This window comes from Meriones unguiculatus, chromosome 12, assembly GCF_030254825.1.
Source record: "Meriones unguiculatus strain TT.TT164.6M chromosome 12, Bangor_MerUng_6.1, whole genome shotgun sequence".
NCBI classification, from domain to species: domain Eukaryota; kingdom Metazoa; phylum Chordata; class Mammalia; order Rodentia; family Muridae; genus Meriones; species Meriones unguiculatus.
Window position 1 is genome coordinate 86,076,078 of NC_083360.1, and position 18,666 is coordinate 86,094,743.

Here is an 18,666-nt window from a genome sequence, read left to right on the forward strand (position 1 = left end):
GTCTCAAAATAACCCATAAAATAAATAATGATAATAATAATAATAACAATAAGCATATAAGTGTTTAAAATGTTTTCATCTATATATTTACTTTTATGTATACAGGTATTTTAACTATATATATATATATATATATATATATATATCTGTGTACCACATGCACGCACCAAGAGGGGGCACCAGATCCCCCAGAGCTGGAGCCACAGACAACTGTGGACCTCCATGTAGGGGCTGGGAATTGAACATGGGTCCTCTGGGAACGCATTCAGTACTCATAACCATCTCGCCAGCCCCTGCCTGGGTGCTTTGCCTGCAGGTATTTCTGTGCGATACAAGCATGCCTGGGGCCTGTGGAAGCCCCAAGAGGGTGTCTGATCCCCTGGAACTGGAGTTACAGTTGTGAGCCACCATGTGAGTGCTGGGAACTGTTCCTAAAGTTGCCAGTGTACCCAATCACCGAGCCCTCTCTCCATCCCCCGAAAGTAAATATAGTTACTTTTAACTATTAAAGGGCTCGAGAGACGCCTCCGGAAATTAAAAGTATATGCTGCTTGCAAAGGACCTGAATTCAGTTCCCAGAACCCACATGGGGTGGCTTACAACCACCTTTCACTCCAGCTCCAGAGAATCCAACACCCACTTCTGGCCTCCCTGGACATAGACAGCTATGTATGCTAACACAGCTCTCTGCTAAGGCACACATAATTAGAAAGTAAAAATAAATCTGAAAGAAATGAAAAGTATTTAAAATGACCATAGACTTAGAGCAATCATGACAGAGCGTTGGCAATGGTATCAACCACCCACTGAGACAGACCCAAATGATGGACACTTGATTGTATCTCAAGGCAACCATTTTAGTTTCAGGTGAAAAGGTAGATTTTCAGCATGTAGGAAAAGTAACATAAAGAAAAACAATATTAGTTTTACACCATCCTAACAAGTTTGGTTGGCTAAAGATACACATTAAAAAAGTAAAGTTATAACGATTTGTAGAAGGATTATTAATATGATATAATGCAAAAATTTAGTATGTTGGCACTTTATCTTTAGCCAACTATTTACCCAAATAATCGACACCGGGAAACTATGATTTGTTTAATTAGCCTTGAGCACAATGCAGAGCAATTATTACTCCATCCTAAACCTCCAGAGTCTGGCTTCCTCCCAGCCAAATTCCCCATTCTACCTGTGTTATAATCATCTCCTAGCTCCCGTCAACTTGCCTGATGCCTCCAGAACCTCAGAGGCTTCATCTCTCACTTTCTCTGTCTTTCTCCTCCCATCCCTGGACCTAGAAGTCCCACCCTATTCTTTCTACTGCTCAGCATTGGCTGGTCAGCATTTTAATGGCAGAACAGGAAAAAAAAAATGGTGGTCTTGTTTACACAAAATTGAGACAGGAGATAATTAGAATAAACATTACAATTTCAAGTGTATATTGAAACCAGATAACAGGATAGAGAAATCAGCATTTGAATGAACAAAGGTAAACTTCACAATAATGCATTATGCCAACAATTCCTAGAAATGTGCCCAGGAGAGAGAGTAACCTATTGTTTCAGGGGAAGGTTAGGTTTTGTTTCTTGTGTGTTCAGGGTTCAAGATCAAACCCCAAATCTCATGTGTGACAGTCAAAGCCCTTCCACTAAACTACAGTTTTTAAAACAAGACAGGAGGAGACATCCTAAAGGAAAGGATTGATACATTCCCTTACATCAAAAGTTGTAATTTCCATTATCTAAAGGCATCTAAAGCTAGAGAAAAGCATGTAAGCGATAGTTAATTATGCATCAACAAGAAAACGTTCAAAAGAAACCAATAGCCTTTTCACCAACCACGAGGCAGAGATGGCTCGGTAATACATTAAAATGTAGTCAAATTTAATAATCAGGGAAATGCAAATGTTCAGGTTGCAATACCGTTTCACACCGAGCTGACTATCGAAAGTTAATGATTAATCGATGCCACGCGTTGGTGGGCGTGTGGCTCCCACCGGCTCTTCCAAGCATTTCGAACAAGCGTGTCAAGTGGCAAGACTGATTTGGCAATGGTTGATATGATCAGGTAATGCCAAACATCTGTGTCACGTGTGACCTGGCAGATCATCACGATGTGGATAACCCAGGATGGGCAGCATATGGGAGTAAGTGTTTCAATGTTTACAGCAAGGTTCAAAATTTGGGATACCGGTTACTTGGGGAAGGAAGAAATGAATACTTGAGATAAACACTTGAAATAATCACGCGAGATGGCCAAGACTTCATTCTTGTTTTGTTTTGCTCTTCTGGGACAGCGTCCCTGTAGTCCAGGCTGGCCTGGAAATTGCTGTGTAAATGAGGTTGGCCTTGAACTTGTAGTGATCTCAGTCTCTGGATTACTAAGCGGGCCACCACTCCCTGCAAAACCTTCCTAGATTTTATTTAGAGACTGAACTCAGGACTTCTTACACACTAGGCAAGTGTAATACGCACACACACGCACACATTAAATAAAGTGTAATTAAAACTTTTAAAACATTCTCCGCGGCTGGCAAGATGGCTCGTCAAGTGAAGGCACTTGCTGAAAGGCCAGATGGCCTGAGTTCCATCCCTGGAACCCCGTTTGCAGGTTGTCCTCTGATGGTCACATGAATGCCATGGTGAGGACACACACACAACCTAATAAAAAGATTTAAATGCACACAATGCCCATAAGGCACGCTATGGCTGAACCATCATGCATTAGGGGCCATCGGCGTCACAGTGTTCCCTGTGCCTAGACTATGACTGAAACAGCACTAAGATGATGATAGTCACATGTATACATGCAGCGCTTACTGTGAGCACAACACTCTGAGCGTTGTGTTTGAGTTCACCTCTCTGCACTAGGATGTCATCCTTCCTATGCTACACCCCAAGGCACAGGGTAGCTGTCCTGATGGTCGCTGTGAAGGAGCCATTTGCTGGAGGTCTGTGGTCCTCACAGCTGCCCATGGTGCTTGTGTGAGCGGGCCAGCTGTGGTGGCACATGTCACCGGTGAGCGGGCCAGCCGTGGTGGCACATGTCACCGGTGATGCCCCTGAACGTTCAGGGCCAGCCCGGGCTACAAAGGGAGACCCCGTGTCAAGGGAAGAAAGATGGAGACCGAGTGAGTATTCTGGTAAGCAGGAGGGAGGGCTGGCGAGGGAGAGCTTCCCTTGTTTCGGATGGTCTCGGGGCTGGGCTCCACCTTAGTTATGGGTTCTGATACCCTGCCCTCCTTCCAAACAGGGATGGTTTCAGTGCCGTGTGATTTGTGCAGCCTCAGAGGCCCTGGACTCAGAAGGGCCTCGTGTTTGGCTTTAATGCTCTGCCGTCGTGGTCTCTAAAACTGTCTGAATCTTGCCTTTGAATGTGTGTCCTACTCGCAGTGTGTGATGGGCCTGTGAGCAGAGGAGATGTTGGCCACGAACGCCCAGAGCTGCCTCGGCCTTTCCGTTCTCACGTGGTGTGCGTCACGCTCCGTGGGTGTGAGCTGGGGAAGAGGCATGGGACTGCAGCGAGACTCACACAGGTTCCAGGGAAGCAAGTTATGTCTGCGAGGGGGCAAGCAGGAGGCACTGACAGCCCCCAGGAACCCTGCTCTGCACTCACGGAGGACAGAAAGCGTGAGGGGAAGCTGGGCCAAGGAACCTCGTGTCCACTTTATCCACATGCCTTCCCCACGGACACTGGCTCCTCTCAGTCCCTCCCTGTTCCTCAGTCGGCACAGACGGAGAGCACCCGTGTCATCTGAAATGTGAAACAGATGCAGTTTGGTGCAGTGTTTTCACCCAAAGCAAAATGCACGCACGTGTGAGACACAAAACACAAACCATGATTTGATTTGGGTGATTCTGAATTCTGAACACTCTCTATGTAGCTCCAGCTGGCCTCGAACTCACCATGTAGGCCAGGCTGGCCTCAAACTTGAAAAGCTATTTCTTCCTCTGCCTCCTGAGTGCTGGGATTAAAGGTTCAGGCACACCAAGCAAGCAGCTGTCCGTTTGCACTTGATACTGGCATTTCAAGGCTGGCGGTAATCTCAGCACTTGGGGAGGCTGGAGGATTGCAAGTTTGAGGCTATCCTGGGCTACGGGAGATCCTACTGCAAAAAAGAAACAAGGGACAAGAACGGAGCAAGAGAATTACACTAGGCAGCAAGTAAAAGCAGGTGGCTAGCTGGGACCCTTGAAGCAGCCAGGCTGGTTTAATTGCCACCCCCCCCACCCCACCCCCACAACCCTGAGCTTGCTTCCCTGCATTGGGAGTGGAAGACTGTACATGCCCTCCTGGCCCCGAGCCCCACAAATTCTGCATCTGCCCACATATCGATTTCCTTTTTACCTGTGCTGGTTTGATTTACTCTCCTGTGGCTTCATACCGAGCGAGGGTCCTGACTGGCTTTAAAGCTTGCCTTGGGAGTGTGCCAACTTTACGCTGCAACCAGCACACTCCAGTGAGAGGCGGTGCACTACAATGGAGAACCCACGGGTTTCCATAAATGGGAGGGAGGAAGGCTCAGAGAAACCCGTTAACTTCAGAAACGCTGCACAGCATCCACAGGAGTTGGGACTTGAATTTAGCTCATCGCCACCATGGCATGTTCGCTAGCACTGGCTACAAGCATGGGCTGGAAATGCGCAATGCAGTATCATGGCTGCAAGGCCACTGAACGCCTGAAATATGACTAGTTTAATGGAGCATTTGCATCCTGTGCTTTATTTATTTATTTTACGGCTGCTGATCTTACCGGGGTTCAGGCCTGACTTACCCTCCGACAGGGCAGGAAGGAGATGGCAGGTGCAGGCGTGAGCCTTCCACCAAATCACTTTCCTCCATCCGCTGAGGCCTGGGTGGGGGGTAGGGGGTAGGGCCCTCCACAGAGGCTAGCCAGATCTCTAGTGATGAAAAATACCAGGAATTCATGCTGGCGGGATTGGCTGCCCACAGCAACCTTCCCGGAAGGGCTCAGCCCCTGGCAAGCTGGGGAGGTGAGCTGGGGAGAGGCAGGCGCCTCTGGTATGTCTCTGGAAAGCGGCCAACAAACCCAGAGCTGTCATCACCCCAACCCAAACAGGGCCCAGACAGCTCAGCAAATGCGTCTTGACACCTGCTGGAAGGGGCCAGGCCCCAGCCCCTGATGCTGCTGGCTCTCCAGCTCCGCCCAGCCTCTTTCGGAGCAGGCTCTTCCCTTGAACCCCTCTCTGGCTTCCTGAGGTTAAAGCAAAGAGACCCTACTTTTGGCAAACCTATTGTGCCTCACTCCCCACTCTTCAGCAAGCAAGGTCACCCTGCTGTTACTGGGCGTACCCTGGCAGAGCTGCACTGCCCTAGGGCTCCAGACCGGCACAACGCTGAAAGCACCAATGATCCTCTCTGTTCCAACATCTTAGCACCGGCAGCCCCCTAAGATACCAACTGTCAGCACCCTGCCCAGCTGAGGGACTCCTCCACTTCCGAAAATGGGCTGTCACAGGACGCTGTAAGGTTGTCAGAGCTACCTGGCAGGGAACGAGGGCTCATCGCTGACCTGAGCTGGGGATGGGAAGAGAGGGATGCACATTGAGGGTGGTCAGAGAGGGTGCCACAGAAGAGCAGCCTGTGGCTTGGGACCGTGGTGACAACGAAGGACATTCTAGGCAGAGAAAGCAGCGAGGGCAGAGAGGACGGACGGACACCCTCTAAATAACAGCAGGAAGATGGTGTATGCAGCAACGGGGTGGAGAGGGACCCCGTGCTGGCTAGTTCTGGTTCTGTTTTGTTTTCCTCAGCTTGACACAAGCTAGAGTCACTGAGGAAGCTCGAATCTCAGTGGAGAAATGAATGATTGATGTGGGAGGGCCCAGCCCCCTGTGGGTGGAGCCATCTTTGAGCAGGTGGTCCTGGGAGGAAAAAGAACGGAAGTTGAGCAAGAGCCAGAGGAGCAAGCCAGAGAGCCGCTGTCCTTCTGGTCCATCTGCCCAGGCCTCTGCTGGAGCTCCTGCCTCCAGGTTCCTGCCCTGCTTGATTTCCTGCCTTGACTTCCCTTAACGGTGGGCTGTGATGGAGAGAGAAGCCAAATACACCCTTTCCTTCCCAAAGTCACTTTCGGTGATCTTATTTTTTTTTCCCTGATAGCAAGAGAAAGTAATTTGGACAGGCCCTAGGGCCTTAGATGTCCCAACTGGGGCATGTTTATGTGAAGGCTGCAGATTCCTGTGTGTGTGTGTGTGTGTGTGTGTGTGTGTGTGTGTGTGTGTGTGTGCATGTGTGCATGTGTGCTGTCCCAAGCCCCAGGGCCTCAGAATGCTCTGAGGTCTCCACAACAAGGCTACCATGCAGAGAACCCACATCCCGAGCCTTCTGGGAAGGCTTCTTCTTCTCTCCACATTACAGAGAGGTTAAAAAATTTACCCAAGGTCACCCAGCCATCCTAGCAATAAAGCCGGAGGGGTTTTGTTTTGTTTGTGCTTTTTGTTTGTTTGTTTGTTTGTTTTTGAACAGCATCTTATTATAACATCGGCTGGCCCCTGACTCCCTAAGTAGCTTGGGTGATCTTGAATTTCCAATCCTCCTGCCTCAGCATCCCAAGTGCTGGGACTACAGGTGTGCACCCCCATGCCCGGTCTATGCTGGGCTGGGGAGGGTAGAAGCCAGGCCTCGTGCACACCTGGCCCACAGCAGCAGCTTTTACTCCAGGGAGCTGTCGACTGGACCAGATTGAAGAATCCAATTAACTGTCTTACCAGCATTTCCTAAACTTGTTGGTTTTATATCATTAGTGTCTTAGTTTGGATTTTATTGCTGCGAAGAGACACCAGGACCTCAGCAGCTCTTATAAAGGAAAACGTTTACTTGGGGCTGGCTTATAGTTCAGAGGTTTAGTCCATTATCATCACGGCGGGAAGCACGGTGGCATGCAGGCAGACGTGGTGCTGGAGTGGGAGCTGAGAGTTCTACATCTTGATCCGCAAGCAGCAGAAGGAGACTGTGTGCCATGCTGGGCGTAGCTTGAGCACCAATACCTCAAAGCCCGCCCCGACAGTGACACACTTCCGCCAACAAGGCCACACCTCCTAATAGTGCCACTCCCTATGGGTCAAGCGTTCATACACACACACACACACACACACACACACACACACACACGAGTCTATGGGGATCATACCTATTCAAACCACCATAGTTCTGTAAACAGTATTGCATATTTAGTCATATTGTAAAAGACTACTGACCTGCGGACCAAAGTGACTTATTAAAGGGTATTTAATTCAAAGCCATCCGTAGGAAGCTCGTCACCAGTCCCTTTTCTTGGAGGCTCTCCGAGGCCAGATTGTGTCTGACAAAGTGTTCTGCCCCCAGTGTGTGCCCCAAGAGACGACAGCACACTGTGAAGAGACCTGGAATGTGGGGGACAGGCAGATGGCCCAGAGGGTTACAGTGTAGAGGGATGGGGTCAGCAGCAATCGTGGGGGACATTCCGGAAACCAAAATCTTAGAGCCAGGGTGGAAAGCAAGCCATGCCCACTATGTAGCACGGGTCAGGGTGAGCTTAAAACTTACTCCGAGTCTACCCAGGATTTTCTAAGCAGCAGTTAACCACCCGGTGAGCCAGAAGATGGGCATTTGTTAGAGCTGAAGGTGTATCAGGGAGCTTTGAGCTTTAAGAGTGAGAGAAAGGAACCTCTCAGACCTAGTGGCCACCCTGCCTCGTCTCCTGCCCCGGAGAAGCTGCCAGGAATAGAGGCTTCAGGCTGCTCTGTGCATACGTGCGTTCCTTTCTGTTTGGAAAGGGCATTGCTGAGGGCGAGGTCACAAGCCGGCTCAGTTGGGACCAGAATCTGTCTCTTCCCTGTCATGGCGTCAGGGCCTGTGCCCGGCTTCCTCACCCTAACCTCTCTGGCCCCTTGCCAGTAGGAGGCAGTTGTTCTGTGTGCTGTAGGCCCCACACCTGTCCCATCCCCTCTTCCGCCACAGCTCCCTGCTGCGGCCTGAGCAGCCTGACGGGTCCTAACGAGATTACAGCTGCCCTGTGACACAGGCGGGTTAATTCCCTCTGGCTTAAAGGGCAGGCTGGGTCACAAGCAAGAGCAGGAAGGCATCTCCCTCTGAGAGGCTGTGACGATGCTTCCCATCACGGTTGCTGCCCAAGACCTAGAGTTTGCCATTGTCCTCACTCATCTTCCCTCTGGCTGGGTGCTGTTATCATCCCTGCTTTAGGAGTCAGGAGGCTAAGGCAGAGTGAGATGAAATGGCTTGTCCAGGGTCACACGGCTAGTGAGCAGCCGAGCTGGGTCTCAAACGCAGATCTCCTGGGCTTTGCCATCTTTAAGACTAGCAGGCCGTGGTGCCTTACACCCGGTCAGAGGCCTGTGTCTGTAGAGTCACAGACCCTGCTGGGCTGAGGACCTAGTATGGTTTTGCTGGACAGGCTTGTGGTTAAACTGCCTTCTCAAAAGTTACGCTTACTCTCATTGTCAGCCTCAGCCAGAGAAACTTCTCCTTGCATGCTGGGAATGATTGTGGAAGGCTTCACCTTAAATGGGCCCTTTAGACCAACCCCTCAAGGCTCGGGAGACACCCTAGGAGAGGAAGCAGAAAGGAGAGGGGGCAAGCTGAAGGATGGGGAGGAGGGCTGTGACATGCCCTCTGCTGGACATGGCATGGCCATTGCACTCAGGAGTCCACAACAGCTGCGGCTGTCCCTGTGAGGTCAAGCTGGTCAACAATGCCAGCACGGATGGGGGAGGGGCTTGTAAGCTCCACCCTTAGCTCAGGAGCTACTGGCAACTGGTGGCCGCAGCGGGAAGGGGAGTCATTTTTTCCGCATGCATGCATGCAACCATGCTCACGCAGGCAGCATTAATTGCACTCTGGGTTATTTAAAGAAGAAAAAGAAGAAGATGACAGGGAAGTAGAAGCAGCATTGCTGGGGAGGGTCCAGGAGGAGATGCTGTGGTAGGTGCGTGCTGTGAAGTCTCAAGCCAGGACAAATGGCTGACGTGCCTACCGACATATCAAAGGCCAGGCTGGCCCCAGGTCCTCCCAGCATCCCTCGGTCCTGGCTGGCATACCCTGTCCCCAGCCCTCAATCCTCCAGCCCAGGGACTGGGCTGCTGCTTCCCCGCATCCTCTGATCCCTACATAACTCAGCCATTTCTGGCTCCTCCAGTCTCTCTGTCGCTCCTGTTGGTCAGTGGCACCTCTCTGCTCTTCCTCCCCATCCCACCCCTGCCTCCTCACACGGCCTGGCTCAGCCTGACCATGTTCGCTTTGCTCTCCCAGATACCTCTGGCAGTATTCTTCCTCCTATTTAGAATAAACCTTCTCTTCCACCACAGGAACGTCATGTCCTTCTTTTAATTCTTTTTATTTACTTCTTTTTTTTTTTCGTTCAGATGTGATCAAGATATGTTGTGTGTATGTGTGAAAAAAGAATAAGCAAGAATACTTTAAAAATTTAAAAAAAAAAACAGTCCCTGAGGGATACGGGGTGAGTGAGCATCTTGGGCTTGGAGCATCCTGGAAGAAAGTTTATTCATTTCCTGTTGACATTCAGCTGGAGTCTGAGCAACTGAACTCAAGTCTAAACTCCTCACCTGACCCTGCTCTGCCTGCTCTGTCAAATGCCAGCTCAGTGACCGTGCTGAGGGACTCAGGCTCTCAGCATCTCAGTCCCTCTCTGGATGACAAGGAGACTGGAACCCAGGCCCGAGGTGGCGGGCTTGGGTCCCCAGGGGTGGTGGTAGCACCCAGGGCAAGCCTGGCCTCAGCATTCGGTCCTTCTACCTCTGAATCTGCACTGGCAAGGTGACACATTCACATCCCCTACTCCTGGGGACTGGCGAGAGCACAGATCAAGCTAAAACAACCACATGCTTGGAGGACAGCCACCAGAGGCCCCTTGCACACTTACTGAGGCAGGCAGTGACTGGTACCTCACTGCCTTGTTTCCAGAGCTTCTGGGAATGAGGTGGGGCTGATGCGCGTCCGCTTCCTGTCGTGGTACCTGGTCCCCTCCCCTCTTCAGGAGAAGCATTTGGCGTTGAGGGCTGGACACCCCAACCACGTGGCCTGCTCTAATTTCCCAGGCCCTAATCTGCGCCCAGCTCCTAATGATGCGGCTGGTAATAGGATTGTGGCTTCCCTCTGGGCGGCTGCACAGACCATGGCTGCAAGGCTGGCCGTAGGTGCTTAGGGCCCCCCCATTCACCTGCGAGGAGAGAGGCTCGTGCCTCCGGCCCAGACCTGGGACACGGCCTCCAGTGCATGGAATGGTGCCAACGGGCTGGGCTCAGCATGGCGCTGGGCGCTGTCCTGGCTCGAGGGCGGGCAGTGTGTAAACACAACGGGCTACTCATCCTGTCGGTGTTGTCTGTCATCGTGGGCTGCCTCCTTGGCTTCTTCCTCAGGACCCAGCGCCTGTCGCCACAGGTCAGGCCCCCCCGGGGTGTGTGGGTCTGCGGGGCTGGGGTATCATTACAGTAGGTCAACCATTGTTTCTGTGGGCCTCAGAGTTCCCATCTATACCATGGGTGTGAGAAATACCCACGAGTATGGGGTGTCAGTTAAACGGCAGACAGAGTGGCACCAGAGCCACATAACCAGCACAGTAAGGTGGCCGGGGATAAGGCACACCACTGAGAAGTTCAGGATGGAGGGCGGCAAGGGTGGGGGTGATCGGAGGCCTTCAGGGAATACCCCCTACCGGGCCCTCATGGCCAGGATCCAGGATGGGTCTCCTATGAGGTTTGGAAGCAAGGGGTCAAGCCTTTTATCTGGAGGTGGGCTGTCGGAATACACCTGGAGAATAAGGGGCTGGGTTGCAGGGAGCAAAAGCTGGAAGGTTCCCATCACCAGGGGCTGGAGACATCCGTGTAAAGCCATGACTGTGCAGATCCACCCTTCGGCGTGATCCCTGGGTGTTGGCTGGAAGCGGGAGACGGACGGTGAAGAGCACAGGCTGCGGCATGAGTGCGTCATGTGGGCACTAGCTTGCTTCGGATGCTACCTTAGACAATATGGACGCCTGTTCCATCAAGGAAGACACAGTTCAGGACCATGAAGACAGGCGCTAAGGCTGGCTGGGCAGACAAGCCTAAACTCCCTCCCACCCCCCGCAACAGAGACAACAGGGGTTCACAGCCCAGGCACAGAGGGACAGGTCAGTGGGCAGGAAACAACTGAGACAAGAGATGTCAAGAGGAAAGCCCTTGCCTAGTGCAGACAAGGAATCAAATATGGAGAAGAGGGAAAGAAAACTCGGATCAGATCTCAAGGGGCTGGAGGACGAGGCGGGGGTCTCACTTAGCAGGGTTTTGGCTATGGCTGCTCCATGAGGGCTTACTGGAAAAGAGGGCTCTGAGGAGTCTGTCTTCGAAGAGCCTGTCAACAGGCCCCTGGAGAGTCCCGGCCCCATAGATCCTTTGTCCTTCAACTCACCGATACATCACAGTGTTCCCGAAGCTGGAGGCAGGCTCCAGACTCAGACACAAATCTTCCATTAAAGGGATCATGTCCCCATCGTGGGACAAGCCTGCTTACCGCCTTAAAAAGAAGCAAGGAGTCCAGAAACACAGGGCCCTGACCGTCAACCCCGCAATGACTGGGCTAATTGCTCTTTCCACTTTGGCTTCACTTCCCTTATCTGCGGAGTAAACGGAGCATATACACCTCCTAGAACTGTTGAAGAGGATAAAGATCTGCTATGTCTGGCATACAGTAAGCGCTTACTGGTTGTCACTTCACCTCCTCTCTTGTCTCCCCAACAAAGTCTGTCTGTGATGGGCAGACACCATCCCATAGGGTGGGGTTGGGGTGGGTGGGGGGAGAGGGCAGAGCAAACGAAAGGAGAAAGCAAGGCGGGCACCAGCCCAGCATTGGTCTCTCTCTGCTTCCTGACTCTGCAGGGTGGCCAGCTGCTGGTGTTCTGGCTCTGGTGCCTTGCTGGTGAGTGGCTGGATCCTCAGCCTGTGAGCCGCAATAAACCATCCTCCCTTGAAGAAGCTCCGCTAGCCAGCTGCTCCCTGCAACAAGAGAAGAAGCAAATGCTCTAACCTGCAGCAGCCAGTACCTTTTTTGAGGGAAGCATCCCTCTGACATGAGTCCTGCCTCATGCCTCCTCCCGGGCACCTTCCTCCACTGTGGCGCTGTAACTGCCGGCTGCCCTGTTCCAAGCTCTTTAAACGGTGTCTGTTTCTCCCACAGGCTACTTAAGGTTTTTGCTTATTTGTGTGTGAAAGTTATAGGATGGCTGTAAGAGTAGGTTCCATCCATGCATAATGTGGGGGTCCAGGGACTGGACTCAGGTTGTCAGGATCCTGCTGGCTGCATGGATTTTTCTTGAACCCAAGACGTGAGCCTCAAGGGGTGTGAGGCACAAAGGCCACGGGGATGGCCCAAATGAAACCAGCGGTGACCCTGGCACTCTTCAGTGTGGCTCCGGTTCCTGAGCAGCAGCTATTTATCTCCTGCAGGAAGAGTGTTTTCTGAAAACAGATCAGAATGTGTGTCAGTGACAGCCGGATTGTCTGGGGCCTCCTGTGTCAGGGCTGCCCTCCCCACCGTGTTGGACATGCGGATGCGTTCAGGTCTGGATTAACCTGCCAGATACATTGAAGGAGGGCGTAGATAGGGTCTGAGAACATTCATTTGGCAGGAAGTGGCTTTCTGAGCATTGTCCTCTGAAATCCAGGATTTTTCTGTTTGGTCTCTTTGCCTGTGACTCAGACATCAAACTCTTCTTCCAACAACTTCTTACGCAACAGGCAGAAATCATCAACAATCTGGAAAACAAGAGAATTTTCTATTTGTGAAAAGAAACTCACAAAATTAATGTGATTTTACCTTTAGATGTAAATACTTCATTTAAAAATAGAGACTTGTTTGAGACTTCCACTTAGGCCAAGGGGATTTATGGTTACATCTATTTCCTTTCCCTCCCAGGAGTTCAATGAAATTTTTAAAAATTTATATTACATTTATTTTGTGTGTATGTGCGTGTGCACGGGCATGCATCTGCAAACACACACACACCACAGAAGTCAGAGGACAATGCAGGAGTCAGTTCTCTCCTCCAGGAACTGACCTTAAAAGATTGTCCGCTTGGCAGCAAGCCCTTTTACCTGCTGGGATGTCTCTTCAGCCATGATGGAATAATTTCAAAGATATAAACTACCCAAACCAAAGAGAAGGCAAAAAGAGTCCTTGAGAAAGATGGGTGGTTAGACAGCCTAGGGAGTGATGGGTGGAGCTGGGTAATCCCATTCAGTGGAGCCCAGAAGGCAGGGACTGAAGAATGACAAAGGGCTCTGCGGGAAGGCAAAGCAGGGGAGAAGTTCAAAGGTGACAGCAGGTGCTTAGCCGCAGAGTGACAGAGAGAGGGGCAGTGGGGAGGTACATGCCTGCAGCGATCCATAGACACTGGCATTCTAGATGCATCATCCCCAGAAGAACCCTGGAATCTCTGGAGACATGAGAGATAGTACAGTTATCATAGGACAGACTGAGGGCTGTCGAGATGGCTCAGCAGGTAAAGGTGCTCCATCAAGCCTGATGACCTATATGCCATCAGGAGACTCAGGAGGGAAGGAAAGAACTGGCTCCTGGCTGTTTGTTCCTTGACCTCCACAGGCGTGCTATATGAAGCACATGTCTGCGTACACATGCTCACAAGTAAATAAATAAGTGCAATTTTTAAAATGGGCTATAAGGGTAGCAGCATAGCTCAGTGTTACCGTGTTCTTAGTATACCCAAAGCCATAGGTCTCCAATCCCAGCACCACAAACATCAAACATGTTGTTTGTTTGCTTTGGTTTGGTTTTCTGAGACAGGATTTTTCTGTGTAGCCTTGGCTGTCCTGGAACTCGCTGGCCTTGAACTCATGGAGATCTCCCTGCCTCTGCCTCAGAGGAGTGCTGGGATTAATGGTGTATGCCATCACTGCCCGGCCTTTCGTTCAGTTTCTATTGCTGTGATGAAAACCACAACCAAAAGCACCTTGGAAGGGAGAAGGTTTATTTAAGCTTGCAGCTGTAGCCCAGCACAAAAAGAGGTCAGGGCAGAAACTCAAGGAGGGAACCTGGACGCAGGAACTGAAGCAAACGCCATGGAGCACCCGTGCTCACTGGCTTGCTCAGCTTGGCTACTTATACAGCCCGAGACCACCAGCTCAGGGGCGGCACCACCCACAATGGGCTGGGTCCTCCCACATCAATCGTTCATGGAGGAAATCCCCCATAGACTTGGCTCAGGCCAATCTGATGAAGGCATTTTTTTTTTTTTTCTCTCAGCTGAGGTTTTTCTTCCCAGATGACCCTGGCTTGTGTCAAGAATTAAAAAAGAACATTTGGAATTTTCAAAAAGAAGAACCAATATCAAAACTTCAGTAGCTGGAGAAGAGGTGTAGAAATCTAACAAATCCACACAAATGACGAAGTAGGAAAGAGTGTCCAATAAAAAAATGGAGGAGAGAAAACTTGCAGAAAATATAAGAGTAAAAGTACAGAAAGAGAAAGAGAAGGAAGGAAGGACGCTCTTCCCCTATAATGGCACATCGCAGTGAAATTACAGGGAATTGGAGATGAATGGGTGAGCCTCAAATGGCAGGAAGGGGAGAAGGCACCGATTGGCAGGTTAAGGGAGAGCATCTCTTCAAAACTGGAAGAGGAAGGCCCGCCAAGGGCTCACAGGAGCAGATGCTCACTGTGCACGCCTGACAGCCAGTTTGCTCCCCCAAACCCACGCAAGGTGGAAGGAGAGATCCAGCTCCACAGAGCTGCCCTCTGACCGGTGTGCCCTGTCCTGTATGCCCACCCATACACAACACACAGGTGCACACACACATGCACATAAAACACACATGCACTACTAACAAAATAAATCAGAGGCCGGAAAAGAGAACTGTTAACATGTAGCCAGTAACCAGGTTGTTGTCAGGGGGAAGAACGCGGAGAGAGGTAATTTGAGGGAAGGACTTTCCTCAGGAAGCTACCAAAAGGGGATGGTCCGGCAAAATAAGGATGGAAACCAGCAAAACAGATGACTCAAGAAACGCTGGATCCTACGTGCAGGATAAATCCCATAACGAAAGCCAAGAGGCCAGGACAGCAGCTGGGCCTGGAGAACAGCCCCTTCCCCTCCCCCAGCCCAGAACAGGGAGGATGAGGTCCAGATGAGATAAAAGAGAACGGGTGTGCTTCTGTTGTAGGAAATGCCTGCTTAGATGTTTTAATAGATAGAAAAGCATTTGGAAGAAATTAATGAGAGGCTCAAAGAAAACAAAGCAAATAGAAAACAGTCAATTTTTAATTTCAGGGACAAAACGTAAGTTGTGCAAGTAACGGCACAGCCGCAAGGACCTTGCTTGGCTCATCAGTGAACAGTATTTGATGACTGACTCGGGTATTGCTAGCCTTGGGCCTGTAAGGTGGCTCAGCGGATAAAAGCGCCTGTCCGGCCAGTCTGACCTGAGTCCATGGTGGAAGGAGAGAAGTTCTCCTCTGACCAACACTTCCGTGCCATCATACATAAATGCACAGGCACACACACGTGCACACAATTAATGCAAAAGAAAAAAAGTAGAGGAAACAGATATGCACGAGCCTAGGTTTACAGTTCTGGATACACACAAAGATAAAGGCACGGGAGGCAATGAGTATATTTTTTGTGCGCTTTTTCTGTCACCTTGGAAATGTAACCTAATGGAGAGAGGGAGCCCAGTGCTCTCTCCTGCTCGTCCCCAGGTAGCACGTCACCTCCTCTCCCCAGGTCAGCTTCCTTGTCTGTGGCATGAATGGGCTGCACGGGATCTAGACAGAACCACAGTTCTTTGGCTTGCGGCTTTCCAAAGCATTGAACCATTAACAAATCATTATGTTTCATCATTGTTCTTCTGTTTTTGTTTTTTTTCCTTTGAGACAAGATCTCACCATGAAGCCCTGGGCTGGGCTGGAACTCACTACATAGATCAGGCTGGCCTTAAACTCATAGAGATCTGCCTGTCTGTGCTCTCAAGTTCTGGGATTAAAGGCGTGTGCCACCACACCCGGCTTGGCACTAGTTTTTAAAATAGTTTCAGGCACCAATATGTAAGTTGGATGGTGTCTACAGATCCTTGAGCCTCCATCGGCCACACACCCCGTCTCTGGAATAAGGATCCCAGTCAAGGTCTGCCAGAAACAGGAAACCTGAGGTCAAGCTTTGGAAACAGTACCTCGGTTGTGTTAGAATTTCAGACAAACCATGAGTTGTTTTGTGGAACAAGTGAAGGACAGGGTTCCGTTATCATCTGGAAGGCACACTTGGCTGTTCCCGGCAATCCGTCCATTACGCTGCCTCTCGCTTTGGGTTCCGCTCCTGTGGGCTGCCGGTGGGAAGCAGCTTGTGGCCAGGGCCGGTAGCGGTTAAGCCCAGGCCCTGGTAGCCTTGATAAACTAGGCTCAGGCTCACCCTCAAAAGATCAACCAAAGAAGTAAGTGATAGTGAAAGGCGGAACCTGAAGGTTTACTCCATGTGGCCACACCAGGAAAGGAATCAGAGAGGCTCGTGGCATGCGGGTTTAAGAGTGAATAGAGGGGAGAGATGGCTCAGTGGTTAAGAACACGGGCTGCTCTTCCAGAGGACCCGTGTTCAACTCCCAGCACCCACATGGCAGCTCACAAATGTCTAACTCCTGTTCTAAGGAATCTGACACCCTCACACAGACATGCATGCAAGCAAAACACCAATGTACATAAAATATAAAGAAATAACTTATCTTTAAAAAGGGTAAATAAAGGGTAAGAGGTGCCCGGAGCCAAGCCGTCCCAGCTGTGTTCCCACAGCCATCGACTCATCCTTGTCTTGGCTCCTCTTTCTTCTGCAAGGTGGTCTGACAAGTCCCCAGAACAGTATGAAATCCCTTCCTGGAAGACAAGATCTTTTTTCCGGTTGGGACCAGACGTCAGCCCTTTCCTCCCAACACGAGGCTCCTGGGGCATTCCAGTTCTCTGGAGTGTGTGTCTCAATGGTTTGATAGCCAAAGGGGGGAACACATGTCCTTTTAGAGCATCTTCATCCCTACCAGGAGGGTTACAAGCTGTCTGGACAAGGATACGGCACCCGTGAAAGGCCCAACGAGGGTCCTTTGCTCTGAGTGGTACCTCTGCCCCCAAACCCAGGATTTCTCAGGGGTAAGCTGGCAGAGGGAATCTTCCCAGAATTCGTGAAGGCTGTGGCTTATCTGTCAATCTCTTCATTGGCTAGACTGGAGCCTTTTCTGGGGCAGGAACCTGGCTTAGCCCATCTTGGGGTCCCCAGCGTGATGCCAGGCCTAGTGTGGGTTGCAGAGACAACATGCATCCCAGCCCTCCTGCAGACTCCACCCCGGGGATGGGTGGCTGCCTGGTGCTGACAGGGAAGGCACCCCCCCCCCATGCGAGGTGCTAAGTGCTCATGCGGTCCCTCAACCGCCTCACAACGACTCCCTGAAGTGATTCGTATCCTCCTGCTAGAGCGGAGGAAGCTCAGGGGGCTAAGGCCACAGGCTGGTTATGCAGGAGGGGCTCATCAGGATCCAGGTCATTTGGCTCTAGAACCGGTTTCTTCTCTCTGACTCCTGCCGCCTGGGTGCCCGACCGGAGCACGCAGACTGGACAGTGTGTTGAAGACGGTAAGGAAGCAGGCGATCCGAAGTCTGTACCTGTTGCTCTGACCCAGGTCTCGCTGTGTTTTCAGGAGATCAGTTACTTCCAGTTCCCTGGAGAACTCTTGATGAGGATGCTGAAGATGCTGATCCTACCCCTGGTGGTCTCCAGGTGAGAGGAGGAGGGGCGGGGGGGGCATGGACATTTCACATGAAAACTATAACCACCTGTGACCTCAGTACCCTCAAAGAACAGAGCACCCCGCCTCTCCTGTGAGTCCCACGGCTATCAACGAGCTGCCTAGTGCCCTTGCCATGATGGCTCACAGAACCAGTTCACTTTCCTAAACTTCAGTGTCACCAATGGGAGAGTTCGCTGGGCGCTGACCTCTCTCCCACTTCCCGCTGTCAGTAAATGGCCACTGCAGCTTCCCAGTCCTCTGGCTCTTTCCCTGTCCAGTGCCAGACTGTCAGCAACTTGAGCTGACTGTCTCCTGGCAGGATGCAACCTCCACACAGGCACAGAGCTCTCTTCCTCATGCGGACCCAGAGGTACCTTGCTGGTCTCCACACCTCAGCTCTTGTTCCATGACCATCTATTCTCCACCCAGTGGCCAGAACCATCTCAGGAAAGCAGATTGGGCCAAGCCTACCTCATCTCATGTCCACCATTGCCAGCCCTCTGGGCCTCTGGTCCTTGATCAGACAGACCCTGCCCGGACTTGGGACCTTCTGGCATCCTGTTCCTTCTGCCGTGGAGCCCTCTTTTCTTTTCCTCTTTTTCCTTTGTATCTCAGCAATGGTAGAGTCGCCTCCTTGGAAAGCCCCTCCGCCTGGAAGTCCTGCCCTCATTCTTGCTAGATTCCATTCTGCCCTGCCCTCCCCCAACGCACTCCCTGTTCATTGTGACTCTGTATGTATTCACTTGCTGCCTTGTCCGTTTAGCTTCCCAAAGACTCTCACCTCAGAACACGCGCCTAATGAGTCAGCAGCTACCTCAGCACTCCTGAGCATGTCTGCCAGGGACTCAGTCCTGCGATGCGTACTGAAGATCCAGAAC

General features: G+C 51.2%; 1 protein-coding gene and 2 long non-coding RNA genes across 7 annotated transcripts in view; 1 reads left to right on the forward strand and 2 right to left on the reverse strand.

Moving 5' to 3' along the window:
* Window positions 1-1,093: 1,093 nt before the first annotated feature.
* LOC132646858 (uncharacterized) lies at window positions 1,094-6,104 on the reverse strand. The gene is made up of 5 exons (XR_009585191.1): window positions 5,314-6,104; window positions 4,775-4,901; window positions 4,348-4,474; window positions 3,906-4,108; window positions 1,094-3,753 (listed from the first exon to the last, which is right to left on the reverse strand). It is a non-coding gene; the product is annotated as an uncharacterized LOC132646858 (long non-coding RNA).
* Window positions 6,105-9,336: 3,232 nt separating this feature from the next.
* Window positions 9,337-18,391, reverse strand: LOC132646861 (uncharacterized). Of its 5 annotated transcripts, none has more exons than XR_009585197.1 (4): window positions 18,260-18,391; window positions 17,664-17,772; window positions 15,668-16,887; window positions 9,337-12,767 (listed from the first exon to the last, which is right to left on the reverse strand). It is a non-coding gene; the product is annotated as an uncharacterized LOC132646861 (long non-coding RNA). The 5 variants fall into 5 exon arrangements; XR_009585195.1 differs by having other exon boundaries at window positions 17,664-17,764; window positions 18,260-18,381; XR_009585198.1 differs by having other exon boundaries at window positions 9,337-12,470; window positions 12,585-12,767; window positions 15,668-17,764; window positions 18,260-18,381.
* The window catches only part of Slc1a7 (solute carrier family 1 member 7), a 36,945-nt gene continuing 28,530 nt past the window's right edge, over window positions 10,252-18,666 (forward strand). The window contains exons 1-2 of the mRNA XM_021661294.2: window positions 10,252-10,416; window positions 17,699-17,778. Of these exons, the coding sequence (XP_021516969.1) occupies window positions 10,252-10,416; window positions 17,699-17,778 (245 nt within the window). The remainder of the gene's footprint in view (window positions 10,417-17,698; window positions 17,779-18,666) is intronic.